General features: G+C 48.8%; 5 protein-coding genes across 5 annotated transcripts; 3 read left to right on the top strand and 2 right to left on the bottom strand.

Moving 5' to 3' along the window:
- The first annotated feature begins 874 nt into the window (after positions 1 to 874).
- F4812DRAFT_214467 (NAD(P)-binding protein) lies at positions 875 to 3,111 on the top strand. Its single transcript, XM_047930376.1, has one exon. The coding sequence runs from the start codon at positions 1,393 to 1,395 to the stop codon at positions 2,713 to 2,715; it is 1,323 nt and encodes a 440-aa protein (XP_047786479.1). The 5' UTR covers positions 875 to 1,392; the 3' UTR covers positions 2,716 to 3,111.
- On the bottom strand, positions 2,858 to 4,990 carry F4812DRAFT_214472 (DUF155-domain-containing protein). Its single transcript, XM_047930377.1, has 2 exons — positions 3,515 to 4,990; positions 2,858 to 3,454 (listed from the first exon to the last, which is right to left on the bottom strand). The coding sequence occupies exons 1-2, from the start codon at positions 4,809 to 4,811 to the stop codon at positions 3,000 to 3,002; spliced, it is 1,752 nt and encodes a 583-aa protein (XP_047786478.1). The 5' UTR covers positions 4,812 to 4,990; the 3' UTR covers positions 2,858 to 2,999.
- Positions 4,991 to 6,874: 1,884 nt separating this feature from the next.
- On the top strand, positions 6,875 to 8,165 carry F4812DRAFT_462911 (uncharacterized protein; the record flags this gene model as incomplete). The annotated part of the gene is made up of 3 exons (XM_047938117.1): positions 6,875 to 7,039; positions 7,159 to 7,666; positions 7,912 to 8,165. 3 exons carry the CDS (start codon positions 6,875 to 6,877, stop codon positions 8,163 to 8,165), a joined length of 927 nt encoding a protein of 308 aa, XP_047786477.1.
- Positions 8,166 to 9,003: 838 nt separating this feature from the next.
- Positions 9,004 to 11,145, bottom strand: F4812DRAFT_443645 (Pkinase-domain-containing protein). The gene is made up of 2 exons (XM_047935416.1): positions 10,729 to 11,145; positions 9,004 to 10,604 (listed from the first exon to the last, which is right to left on the bottom strand). The coding sequence occupies exons 1-2, from the start codon at positions 10,815 to 10,817 to the stop codon at positions 9,068 to 9,070; spliced, it is 1,626 nt and encodes a 541-aa protein (XP_047786476.1). The 5' UTR covers positions 10,818 to 11,145; the 3' UTR covers positions 9,004 to 9,067.
- A 698-nt stretch (positions 11,146 to 11,843) lies between these two features.
- On the top strand, positions 11,844 to 12,511 carry F4812DRAFT_462909 (ubiquitin-conjugating enzyme; the record flags this gene model as incomplete). The annotated part of the gene is made up of 3 exons (XM_047938116.1): positions 11,844 to 11,950; positions 12,015 to 12,347; positions 12,409 to 12,511. The coding sequence occupies 3 exons, from the start codon at positions 11,844 to 11,846 to the stop codon at positions 12,509 to 12,511; spliced, it is 543 nt and encodes a 180-aa protein (XP_047786475.1).
- Between the last annotated feature and the right edge of the window lie 119 nt (positions 12,512 to 12,630).

Here is a 12,630-nt window from a genome sequence, read left to right as displayed (position 1 = left end):
GATCACTTCCCAGACAGGGGTGCTAGTCAAGCATAACTCCCCTTATATACAGAGTGGTTCCAAACGCCTGGGAAGAAGGCAGGTTGGGGTTGCGGAGGTGCATGGTATAGGAACATCGGACAGGCTGGGCCTGTAAGCGATGCCGGGATACCTACATACCCCCACGTGCCGTCCTTCTGTACGCCGACTACATGCTATCTACTGCTTTCATCGGGTTGACGTCAATATCTATCCCGGGTTGTGGACCAGATGTCATAGCACCTCAATCTAACGTACACGGAAACCTACAAAGATGCTGGCAGCTACATATAAAGGCCGATATTACATACGACAGCCTCATCGATAGAGAATACTGAAATAAAACAGCGAGATGAATATCAAAATGGCGAATGTTAAACGATAAATATAATAAGGGTCGGTACAGCCCGCTATTGGTGGAAATATAAGATCCCACGTGTAAGCAATAAGCTGTAGCTGGTCTTCGTCAGAATCAAGCCCTATCTACCTACCTTGTATCTATGCGCCATGATAGCTGTCAAGAAGGTTTACTCGGATCAGACAGGTGTCGCCCTGTTTTCGACAGGTAGATATCAGAACCAAGGCTTCCTTGAAAGGATTACACTAGAGGTAACCGAGAATGAAAACGAATAACGCGTCCTTGGAGCGTTTTCCATGGTCGCATTAGTTCGACCCCAAGATCCCCCGCATCGCGAGTTCCAGTGGAGGCGGAGACAAAACCCAGACTATGGCTAAAAAGAGAAACCCAGCTGATGGATAACCCCCGCTACATCCCATTCATATTCTTCGGCAGATATACTGGAGACCAACAAGAGACAGTGACGAATCGCGATGACCACGTCTAGAAGAAGACTAACCTAGCACCCTTGTCCCCTTTTTTCAAAGAAAAAAAAAGAAGCCATGTGGGAAGAGAGTACTTTGCTCGCTAGACGGCATTCCTTCTTAAGCTAGACCGGTTATATCCGCCTTGTGAAAACTCATACGACAGAGGTAGCCAGCTATAAGCTCCTTGGTCATTTGAGAGTAGTGGAAGCATTACTCCAACCTTCTCCAACTCGGGAGCCGTATACTTCGCAGTGTATTTTCCCGACAGCGATAACGGCCCCAAGTAAACTGCCAAGTAAAATACCTAAGTGATAGACACCCATCCCCTCTCTTGTAAGACATCAAGCCGCCCAGTCTAAAAAGACCAGGAAAGGCGTTGTGAATAGCAATTCCTCAAGAGATACCTACCATACTTCGTGCTTGTCTAGCGGATCGTCGCTGAACTCATCCACTTACAGCCCAAATCTCCCGTCTCAAACTGTAACTTCCGCGCACTAAAGATTACGGGACCTATCGTTTAAAGCACCTTTCCGGAAGCACCCATCCATAATGGCCGACGTAACCGCTCCCCCCCGCCCGCCGCGGAAAAAGTACGCCATCGTAGGCACCGGCGGCCGGGCGATATTCTTCTACACGGCGATCGCGCGGGACTACGCGCAGACGTCGCGCATCGTGGGGATCTGCGACACAAACCAGACGCGGATGGACTTCGCGAACGCGCGGCTCGCGGCGCTGGGCCACGGCGCGGTGCCGTCGTTCCGGGCCGCCGACTTCGAGCGCATGGTGCGGGAGACGCGGCCGGACGAGGTCGTCGTGACGACGATCGACCGGACGCACGACGCGTACATCGCGCGGGCGCTGGACCTGGGCTGCGACGTAGTCACGGAGAAGCCGATGACGATCGACGCGGCGCGGTGCCGCGCCATCTTTGACGCCGTCGGGCGCAACCCGGGCCGCCGGGTGCGCGTGACATTCAACTACCGGTACGCGCCGCACAACACCAAGGTGTACGAGCTGCTGCGGTCCGGGGCCGTCGGGGCCGTGACCAGCGTGCACTTCGAGTGGATGCTCAACACGGCGCACGGCGCGGACTACTTCCGGCGGTGGCACCGGGACAAGCGCAACAGCGGGGGGCTGCTGGTGCACAAGAGCACGCACCACTTCGACCTGGTGAACTTCTGGCTGCGCACGCGGCCGCAGACCGTGTACGCCCAGGGCGACCTCAAGTTCTACGGGCGCGAGAACGCCGAGGCGCGGGGGGTCCCGCCCGCGGATTTCTACGCGCGCGCGCGCGGGAGCGCCAGCGCGAGGCGGGACCCCTTTGCGCTGCACCTCGAAGATCACCCCCAGCTCAAGGCCATGTATCTCGACGCCGAGCACGAGGACGCGTATTACAGGGACCAGAGCGTGTTCAGCGATGGCATTAGCATCGAGGACACGATGAACCTGCTGGTGCGGTACCGCAACGGCGCTGTGATGACGTACTCGCTGACGGCGTACGCGCCGTGGGAAGGGTTCCGGGTGAGTTTCAACGGGACGGGAGGGCGGCTGGAGATGGAGGTTGTTGAGAACAGTTATGTGAACTCGGGCGGCGATCAGGCGGCGGAAGGGTCGCTAGAGAAGCGCACAATTACTCTGCGCAAATTATTCGAGAAGCCACAAGAGATTGAGATCGAAGATGGTGTTGGTGCTCACGGCGGTGGCGACACCGTGCTGCTTAACGATCTATTTGGCGAACCCACGACAGATGAGTACATGCGGGCCGCGAGTCACGTCGATGGCGCCTTGTCCATTTTAACTGGTATCGCTGCCAACAGGTCCATCGCTACAGGCCAGGTCGTCAACGTCGACGATGTGCTAAAGATACCGTGAAGGAACAGCTATACCTGGGTATCCAATTAGTAGCATACGTCCATATAAATGTCTCAGGATTTATAGGTAACTCATAGAATGTGATTAATTAAATGGTGACCATGAAAAGAAAATTGGTAATGGTTTGGGGGCTATTAGAATACTGTTAATTACGTACTTCGAATGCTAAGAGACATATGTGCCCAAAGGTCCTTTACATGGGTATCAAAACCGGTACTCCCCTTGCGCCTGTTTTCCGCCGTCCTAGAATGCAAGCGTGGTACAAAAGGAAATGTTGTTAAATATTAGATACCAGCAAACGTAGTCCCGATGTAATCCGCACCGCACACGGCCGCTTTTTCTTCTTCGTTTAGGCTAACGCCCCATTGTCTCAGCTGCTCCAGGGTAGCGTTAGATCGAACAGCAACCCATCCTTCGCCGAGAATGTTTTGAGGATTCGACACGCCATTGCCCTCGCCTCGCTCCTTGGAGAGGATACCAAACCGCAGAGCAACTTCGGTCACGGTAACGAGGATACTAACGATAATGAGAACAATAATGATCCACGTGATGGCACTCATTTTCGCGTCAGCGACAGAATCCGACAATATCTCAGCAAGATCAAGAAAGACGCGGCATCGTTCATTGAGCACCTTGGTGCGCAGATCGATCTCTAAGTATTCACGAATAGCAACATAAAGCGGATGCAACGTAGGTTCCGAGTCCCAGAAGAAGTTAGGTACATCAAGAATATTGGATGCTAGCGAAGCCGGTCAGTACCAACTAGACAGTAACGGTATGATACAGTTGTTTTACTTACAGAGGTTAATATCAACACGACTCTTGAATAGACGGCCTAGGATCTTCACGATCTCGGTTCTCGTCATGTTCAACTCTCCGGTAAGAGCTAGTCGCTTCGGCACATCCTGCGCATTCAGCATAGTTTCAGACATACGCTCCTCGAAAAAGCAGAGTTTGGTGCTCTGTGCGATAGCGTGGCTGATAGTCAGTTTGACCATATGATCCGACCGTGGAAGCAATGTAATCATATCGTTGAATATTCGCGGTCTCTTTACATCCGCGTTATACTCGAAATGGAATTCCTCCGTCTCAACATCGCTCTGGTCAAGGGGTCGCGAGACCAACGGTGTCCCGTTCTCAGTCTCAGCAAACGTGATGTCGGCTAGAATAGCCTTTTCCTGGGCTTCGGTGAAGTTCCAAAATACGACAACGCCGTACGAGAAAACAAACATCTCAGCAAATTGTTTAGCATTGGGTGCCAGCCTATTAATAGGACTCGATGATTGGTGGTCTTGTTGAGAAGTGTGACCTTCGGGATCCCGACCACTACCACTATCATCGGATGTAGATTGATAGCTGCCATTTTCGTGGCTGGGACTTCCGTTTCGTTCATTGAATGAATATTCGTCGTAATAGCCCATATGCTCATCTCTCCGTTCGCTCCGCTCGATTTCGAGATCTAAAACCGTCTTGCCCGTGCCGGGGGTTTTAAGTATCGGTCGACTCCTCACGCGACAACCGTCCACGCCCGGTAGTAGCGGCAGATGGTATACGGTATAGAGGCAATCGTCGTAGAGTTTTGTTTTAGCGTCGTGCTTCTTGCGGAGAAATTCCGAGGTCGATTTCATCTTGTAGGACTGTGCAGTGCAATAGGCAGTGAGCCTCGACAGTTTTTCGGTTCTTTCAAACTTGGGTAGTCGTTCGGCATAGCTTTTCCCACGTAGCCCTCCCCGTTTCCTCAAAACGTCTAGCTCTTCATCCTTCAACGGCCTCGTCTCGTCCTCGCGAAAACCAGATCCGACTTCTTCATCGGGTCCTTCTAAATCGCCAGCTGTCTCGGGTAACAACACCAGCTTCTCACTAATTCTAGTGGTCCGCGATGGCATGTTATGCTGCCCCGTGCGTGATGCAAGATTAGGAAGACCGCCTCCATTTACGCGTCGTACACCGGGAATGACACGAGGGCCGCGTTGTGGGGGAACACGCGGTTGACCGGACGGTATTTCGGAAGCATGCTGTAGAACGTTATCGACGGATATAAAGCGCATTGGTGAGCGACCCGATGCCCCGCGAGCAGTTTCCCCTTTTGCTGTCATCTTGGTTTGAGGATTGAGGATTGAGGATTCGGCGTATGTGTATGTGTATCTAGGTAGGTATGTATAATTGATGAGATATGCTGGTGAGTTACAGGATAAATCCTCGTTCAGCTAAATTAGGTATGGCTTGACTAGTTCAATTCAAGAACTGTTCAAAACCGACCTCCTAATAGAGAACATTCGACAGCGTAGACTAATTCAGGGGCTCAGCTGTTTTCTACGAAGCTTGGTTAAGAAAAAATATTTGCCCGCCGAATTAGTTTTGAGGTCGGCGCGATGTTGCTTTGACTTCGCAAGGGTTACTAAAGAAACAAGAAATAAAAAAACGGATAACACACGCAAGCATGAACAGATGAAACTAGTGTGCTGGACCTTGAGAACTAAACAAAGACGACAGACCGCAAGGATAGAAATGATGATGGTTGGAGCTTTGCATGACGTATCGGTTTGATGGAAGATTCTACATAGCAGCATAGTAAAGCTCAGGTAGCTGTTTGATTATCGATAAACTTTTTTATGGACCTCATATGACTAAGCATCCAATTCCTAGCCCCTTTTTGAAAAAAATTGGAAAAAAGGAGACATCCAACTGTAAGTCCTTGCATATAGCCTAGTCCAGCATATTTCATAGAATCAATACTACCAGTCCTATTTTGCCGTCCAGAATAGGCTTTTACTTATAGCAAAACGCTCCCGTAATTCTTAATCTAGGTTGTCATGGCGCCTCATATTTTGACTGTCTTTAAATAAAGAAATGCTAATATACATATCAGAGTCACTTATAATCAACAATTCATTTCTATAATTTCTTTTGTAATTTATCCTATTACAAGCTCTTCCATTACTTATACGCTCCTGTCTACCACAGTTCCTATTGCAAAATCTAATGATCATTTAACTAGCTCTAATAAATTGCTAACGCTTCTTCTAGACATGCTTCCAGTATACAATATCTACATGAAGCCTCCAAATACGCTCCAAGACAACTATACAGGCATTCCTTATAGGAGGCAATGATAAAAAGCTGTTGATAAATTTAGCTATTCCGGCCTTATACAAGATATTGCTATTGTTCCGTACATGACCATTGGGAATTTGTAATAGTTATACTTAACATTACAGCATATTTTCCTGACACGACATTCAACTGCCGCTGTAGTGTCCCAAAATACAGGTTGACTTGTGATCCAGAAAATCATAAAAGAGTTACAACCTTCACTCAAGGAATATAGTACAAGGTGGACGAAGCCAGCATACAAGCCCAAATATGTGTGATCATCTAGTCTCGGCGAGTGACCTTCTCCATAACAACTAATACCAGATACACACTCTTCCTATCACATAAGATCACAAGCAGCATCCGTAAAACAATGAAGGTCTCCCTCAGACATTCGTAATTGTTATTTGGATACCCCTTTAATGACAATATAAAACAATTCCCTGATAGTCCCTGATAGGCCTATTCATCCAAACATATAGAGAGACGAGGTGAGTTGTGAGATCTGGCAGTCGTCAACAATCTTGCTGTCGTCGTCCCTCCGTCAAGCTAGGTAGCCAGCTAGCTAGCTACATTCTCCCATACTGTAAATACAAATCGTGGCCTAGGGTCAAAAGACCTCAAGGGGGTCTCCCGGAACATCCATTCACTCTTGAGAGTACCCGCCCTCTTCCTGGACCCGCACATGCCTTCCTCTAGATCTTTAGCACTGTCTTAGGACCCGCATATGCTCCCATGTGAGCTCTAAGAGATAGTCACATTAGATTAAACAGAGAAGGAGCATCAGGTACCTAGCTGTCGCTACATATTATTAGGTTACCCAGGGCAAGAGGCGACTAAGCGCAGGAAAAACTTTTACAGGTAGATTTCTTTATTTAATAACTTGTTTCCTACCTTAAATTCTCTTCCTCTCTTGGACTGTTCCAGTTTGCAACAATTTTTCCAAGAGCAAGGTAAACTTCAAGCTTCCTTTTTGTTTCCCCCCCAAAGCTTCCAAGGGAAGATCTGCAACACTCACTTTGATACCTACTTACTTTGCAATTCTTCTCTACAATCTTCTTTCAAGATGCTTCTCTCGAAGGTTTTACTTATCCTCTTGTTAGCATCCACTTTGCTGGACATTCCTCTATCCAGAGCAATGAGTCAACCCGAGCACACTGAGCCCGTCAGCACCGCGACGGCCGACATGCCGTTGCCTACCGCCTATGAATTTCTCGTCATGGGAAACAACGTAAGTTTCGAGTCTATGTTGTGATGCGTGATACGATTCCTTCGCCTATAATCTCCCTACTATAAATCTTTCCGTGGTCTTGGAGACCTACATAATACTGACCATAATATCGCATCCAGGACTGCATGGGCGCAGCAGATGACCTGTATCCTATGACTGCTGAGTTGGCTCGCTCCCGGCTTACCAGGACTTCTTCGGAAGAAGCTCCTGTTTCCGCGAAGCCGGTCAACGCTAGCACGGCGAACCAGAGGCTTCCCAATGACGACCTGGAGGCTGACCCCATGCCGCGCCCGAACCCGTTCACCGAAGACTTTGGTGCTTACCAGCCGTCCATGATGGAACAGATGATGAATGACTACAACCGAGACAACGGCGGAAATCAGATCCCGCCATTCGTCGTCTGCACTTCTCTCAACGGACGACCCCGCGTCTACTCTCGTTGGGACATCTGGTTGGCGATCCAAGCTGCCGTGCACGATCTGTCTCCCGACGTGCGGTCCGGCGACCGATCTCTCGGTGCCGCTTGGCCTCGCCGCCTAGGCTTCCAGCGTCCTGACAATTCCAGCGGCGGCGCCGTTGGTTCCATCATGGAGTATCCAATCGGCATACACGAGTACGATCTACCTTGTAAGTTGCCTTTATCACTATCTCTTCTTATCTACCCCTTATGAGTGAAAATGAAAATGTCCCACTTGACCAAGAAACCCTTCTTCTCTAAATATGAATATGCCCTAACTTATATTGCCTCACTACCTTCCTACCCCCCTTACCCTTTACCATCCCATTCCTACTTACTTACTCACGCTCTTCCTACTTCTCTCAAACCACCCACCACTTCTTACTAACATCTCCCTCTCTCCCCTCCCTAACAGTGACCTCCCTCACCGGCGAAACCACCCTCATGCGCGACCGTGTGACCTTCACCCCGGACGGGGTGTACACGGGCGTGATCCGGTACACCAACGAGACGACCTGGCACCGGTGCTACCCGCACGGCTGGCACTCGTTCCAGCGCGGCCGTGCCGCGACCCGCTCCCTCGTCGGCCTCGGCGTCCGCCACGTCCGCGGCCTCTGGAACCGGTGGCTCGGATACCCGCACGACGGATACGAGCGCGTGGAGGACTAGGTCAAGAGAGACGGGAAGAAAAAAGAAAGAAAAGAAAGAAAGAAAGACGAGGAGGAGAAGAAGAAGAAGAAGAAGTCTGGTCTGTTCCGGCTACCTAGGTATTAGATAGGTGCCTAATGGTTTGCGTGTGTTTTACAGTTAGTTCGGGCCTAGGTAGAAAACCTACGTTGAGACGAGACGTGTAATGCGTGCCTGCGGGTCGCGTGTTAACATACGTTTCGGTAGTTGAGAGGCCGGCTAGATAATAAATGCGTTCTTCGCGTAACGAAGATACTGCTAATAAAGCTTTTTAAAGCTACATACCTATTCTCTGTTTTTTGGTGGGGTTTGTCTGTGAAATATATCACCGGCGTAAGCTAATCGTGGTAATATCTTAAAGTCCGGGTCCGGGTCCGTAATACATACTTCGTGTAGCCTCACATAGATCACGGAGTCCCATCTACTATTTGCTCCGAAAGATGGGTAAGATGGCTCTTGAAGGATGTCGCTAATCAAAGATACAGACACGGTAGATAGTGGTTAGGATGGAAACTGCTTTTGGTTGTCAATTCTAAGGTGGCAAGACAAGGTGTCGGGTTCCCAGCCACCCACCAAGTAGAACTTAAACTGATTTACTCAGCATCCAAGCGAGCTTATAAGAGTACAATAGCATTACGTCTTATCTAGCCGTAGCAAACAAAAGCTATACCTAAGCTGAGTCTATCATTAAGCAAGCTTCCTAACACAAGCTCCGTATGCGATATCTCCGTAACCCATGCGCGAAAAAGAAAATACATAGTTACCTCATAGCATACCTAACTACTCCGGATATTATTCCCCCCTTTTCCCCCCTTCCCCCTTTCCTGTCCTATTATTTATATAAACCCCTCGAATCAGATACATGGATGAACTGGCGGGTCCCTCTAGTCCTCCGGCTTGTACACGCCGTCCTTGCACAGCAGCACAATCTTCTTGAAGAAGCGCCTCCACTCGAGCGGGTCGCCCTTGAGCTTGACGAACCGCACTTCCAGCAGCTCCTGCGACTCCGGCAGGTAGTACTTGTCGACCAGGATCTCCCCGTGGAGCCCTTGCTTGCGACCGTCTACCGTCCGGACTTTGAAGGTCGACACGTGATCGCCCTGGCCAACATATGGCGGCCCCGACGGAAGCGGGACGTTGAGGTTGTGTAGTGCGTCGCTCAGCATCTGGACGAGCAGCTGCGGTGGCATGTGCGAGAAGAAGCGGGTAAATGAATGCGTGGGGATGATATCCTTGAAACGCTGTGCGTTCTGTGTTAGACTGAGCAGCACCCCGCGCGTTTGCGAGAACTGGCTCATGGAGGGTTCTTCAGCTAGAGCATCGAAGAATTTACTAGACTGCGTTGGTAATGCTGCGTCTGCTGGGGAGACGGGTTGTGTAGACGATATGGCTAAGGCACGGATTGCTGGCCTCTCCCAGTCGAATAGAATATCACTAATTGGCGTTTCTGGTTGCGTCGAAGATATCTTGTGAGATGAGCCGCCGTCTGTATCCACAGAATCGTGTGATTGTGACTCATGTTGCGACGAGGGAGCCTGCTGACTGAAATCTATATGCAGGTTCTCGAGCATCTTCGTTGCTAGATTTATAGGATCATTGATCTGGCCATCTGCGGCAAGAAATTTGTTATGGCGAGTATACCAAGGATGTTGGCGTATCTGAGCAAACGAGAATCGCTTTTTGGGCTCGATACTCATCATACCCCTGAGCAGTGAGTGGGCCTCTGCAGGTATTCTTTCCCATAAGCTGTCTGTACTGCGACCATTCGTCTTCTTGTACTCTAGGTATTCCCAACTTTGCGAGGTTGGCTCATCCCACGGCGTGTTTCCCACGAGGAGGACGAACAGGATGACACCGCACGACCAGATATCCACCAGCTCGGCCGAGTATTTAGTAACTTCACTAGATTTCTTATCTACTCGGCCGCACGCCAACACCTCCGGGGCAACGTACGGCGGACTACCGCACATTGTTGTGCTGAGCTTTCTTTGGCCCTTGTATTCGAACATAGTGGCCATGCCGAAGTCTGCCAGCTTCAAGTTGCCATTTTCTGACATTAATATGTTTTCCGGCTTTAGATCTCGATGCGCCACTCCCTTGGAATGCATGAAGCTCACGCCACTGATGAGTTGATAGAAATAGACCTGGGCAATATCCTCCGTGACACCCACGTCTGCTTCAATCTTGTCGAAGAGGTCACCTCCCTCGGCATACTCCATCGCTATCCATCTCCAAATGTGGTCTTCTCCTGTCGCAAACCATTCAATGATATTCGGGTGTTGGCCGATATGAGAATGTAAGGACACCTCCATAGCAATCTGTTTCGCTGAGATGCGGCCATGTTTAACTGCGTAACCCTTGTGAATCAACTTAACAGCAAAGACCGGTGACTGCGCATCTAAAGGTATTGCCTTTTTGATTCTGGGGTATAAGTTAGTAGCAAATCGGGATAGAGTGGAGACTGCGGTATAAGATGATGCACGTGTAAGTGTAAGTGGTGTAAGTGGTGTAAATGGTGCAAGTATGAGTTGTAAGTGAAACTCACGATGCATATGCTCCTCTTCCAATCGTCTTCGATATGAATCGGAAGGGAAGATCATCCGGTAGAGGATCTAATTGAGACTGAGGTATCATTTTATTTAGTCAAGTAAAGTCTTTTTTTTGATCACTTTTTTTTGACGATATGATTTGTTGAGATGGAACCAGACGTATAAATCGCCTAGCGAATCCTACATGAACATGTAGAGACTGGAACATCCAATATGGATTGCCAATGCAACAACAAGAAATGATATTCGCCAACAAATTGGTATCCAAACTTGAAAAACAGTGAAATTGGCAGAGAAAAAAAAACATACCATGATAAATTCATAAACGCGTCTTGTCGCGTTGAAATACTAATTAAAGGTTGAGTCAAGAGTGTTTAGATGTTTTTGTTTGAGATTATCGCGCGAATACCAGATCTTATTGGTTGAGAAGGGCTGTTTAGCGGGTAATACACCCCGCAGAGGCCGAAGAGGCCATTAAAACCCCTGTCGTCATGGCCAAAAACGCTGCTGCTGCCTTACTGGTGGCTCTCAAGGTTCAACAGACAGTGACACAAGCCCGATACGGCGCTACCTTACCTAACCACGCTATCCCAACAGGGATCTAGGGACAATCGCGGTTGCCATAGGAGTTTGGCTGGCGGGGACAAGCGACCAACGTTGTTTACAAAATCACAATTGCTTCGTAGATCCTGCCTCACTTACTTTTTTTTTTTTTTCCTCTTCTCTTGAAATCTTCATCTCGTCATTTTCCTTATTATTATAATTCCTAAGAAACATAGTATCAAAGAGGTTCGTAAATAACAGCATTCCTCAACCTCGAGTTTCTTTCTGCCTTTTACTGGAACTTTTTTTTTCCTTTTTTTTTTATGAATCGGGTGTGGTTGTATTTTGGACCTTTCATCGCTAACGGTCAAACTGCATTCCAGTCCGATTCGATTTACCTCGTCTACTTCCCTCTCCCTGCCGCAATACATCCAATTGCGGTACCCGCCGAATCGAGTAACTTGACTCGGCCTTAATTCAAATTCCTCCCATTCTCATTCTCCAATATCTACCTGGAAAATCGCCTGATTGTGTGTCATCATCGGCTCAGGTTTAATTACTTGTCAAAATGGACTACGCAGGAGAAGATAGCCAAAATTCTGCCCCTGGCAGTGTTCAAGCAGCCAAGCTCGGGGGCACAAGGAAGGGCCCGGATGCACAGAGTGTGACGAAAAGGTATGCCGTAGAGATTGCCTCTAATTCGCTCTCGCTAGTAATATTCTATACTGACAAGTCGTAGATTACAAACAGAGTTAATGCAGTTGATGACCTCGCCTGCCCCTGGTGTTTCTGCTTTCCCGTCGGCGGACGGTAACCTGATGTCCTGGTCTGCAACCATTGAGGGCCCTGACGACACTCCATATGCTGGTCTTACCTTTAAGCTGTCCTTTTCTTTTCCCAACAACTATCCCTATGCTCCGCCGACAGTACTGTTCAAGACTCCAATCTACCATCCAAATGTAGACTTCTCGGGTCGTATTTGCCTAGATATCCTAAAAGACAAATGGACCGCTGCATACAACGTTCAAACAGTTCTATTAAGTCTGCAAAGTTTGCTCGGGGAACCGAACAAGTACGTTATCTTCCCCTGTGCTTATGTTTATGCTGTCTTCATTATGCTAACGCAGTTGTAGCTCTTCTCCATTAAATGGCGAGGCCGCGGAGTTATGGGATAAGGATGCGGAGGAGTTCAAGAGGAAAGTTCTTGGACGTCACCGCGATGTTGACGACGATTAGATGAATATTTATTATACCTGTCATTCCTCGAGCTTTCATAAATCTGGGTGGTTGAGGGTCAACCAACATGGGAGAATGGAGTTAGCACTTGCACGGTCGGTGCCATGAGGCTCAATTGT

This window comes from Daldinia caldariorum (genome assembly GCF_022478825.1).
Source record: "Daldinia caldariorum strain CBS 122874 unplaced genomic scaffold F4812scaffold_21, whole genome shotgun sequence".
Lineage (NCBI taxonomy): Eukaryota > Fungi > Ascomycota > Sordariomycetes > Xylariales > Hypoxylaceae > Daldinia > Daldinia caldariorum.
Note: the sequence above shows the minus strand (reverse complement) of the source record. Positions and strands in the feature narration are given on the sequence as shown.

Bases quoted from the DNA above. Each gene is read 5' to 3' on its own strand.
- F4812DRAFT_214467 (XM_047930376.1), top strand. From the start codon at position 1,393: ATGGCCGACGTAACCGCTCCCCCCCGCCCGCCGCGGAAAAAGTACGCC.
- F4812DRAFT_443645 (XM_047935416.1), bottom strand. From the start codon at position 10,817: ATGATACCTCAGTCTCAATTAGATCCTCTACCGGATGATCTTCCCTTC. The intron at 10,605-10,728 runs GTGAGTTTCACT...CTTATACCCCAG, and splicing joins GGAAGAGGAGCATATGCATC to AATCAAAAAGGCAATACCTT.
- F4812DRAFT_214472 (XM_047930377.1), bottom strand. From the start codon at position 4,811: ATGACAGCAAAAGGGGAAACTGCTCGCGGGGCATCGGGTCGCTCACCA. The intron at 3,455-3,514 runs GTAAGTAAAACA...CGGCTTCGCTAG, and splicing joins TCGTGTTGATATTAACCTCT to CATCCAATATTCTTGATGTA.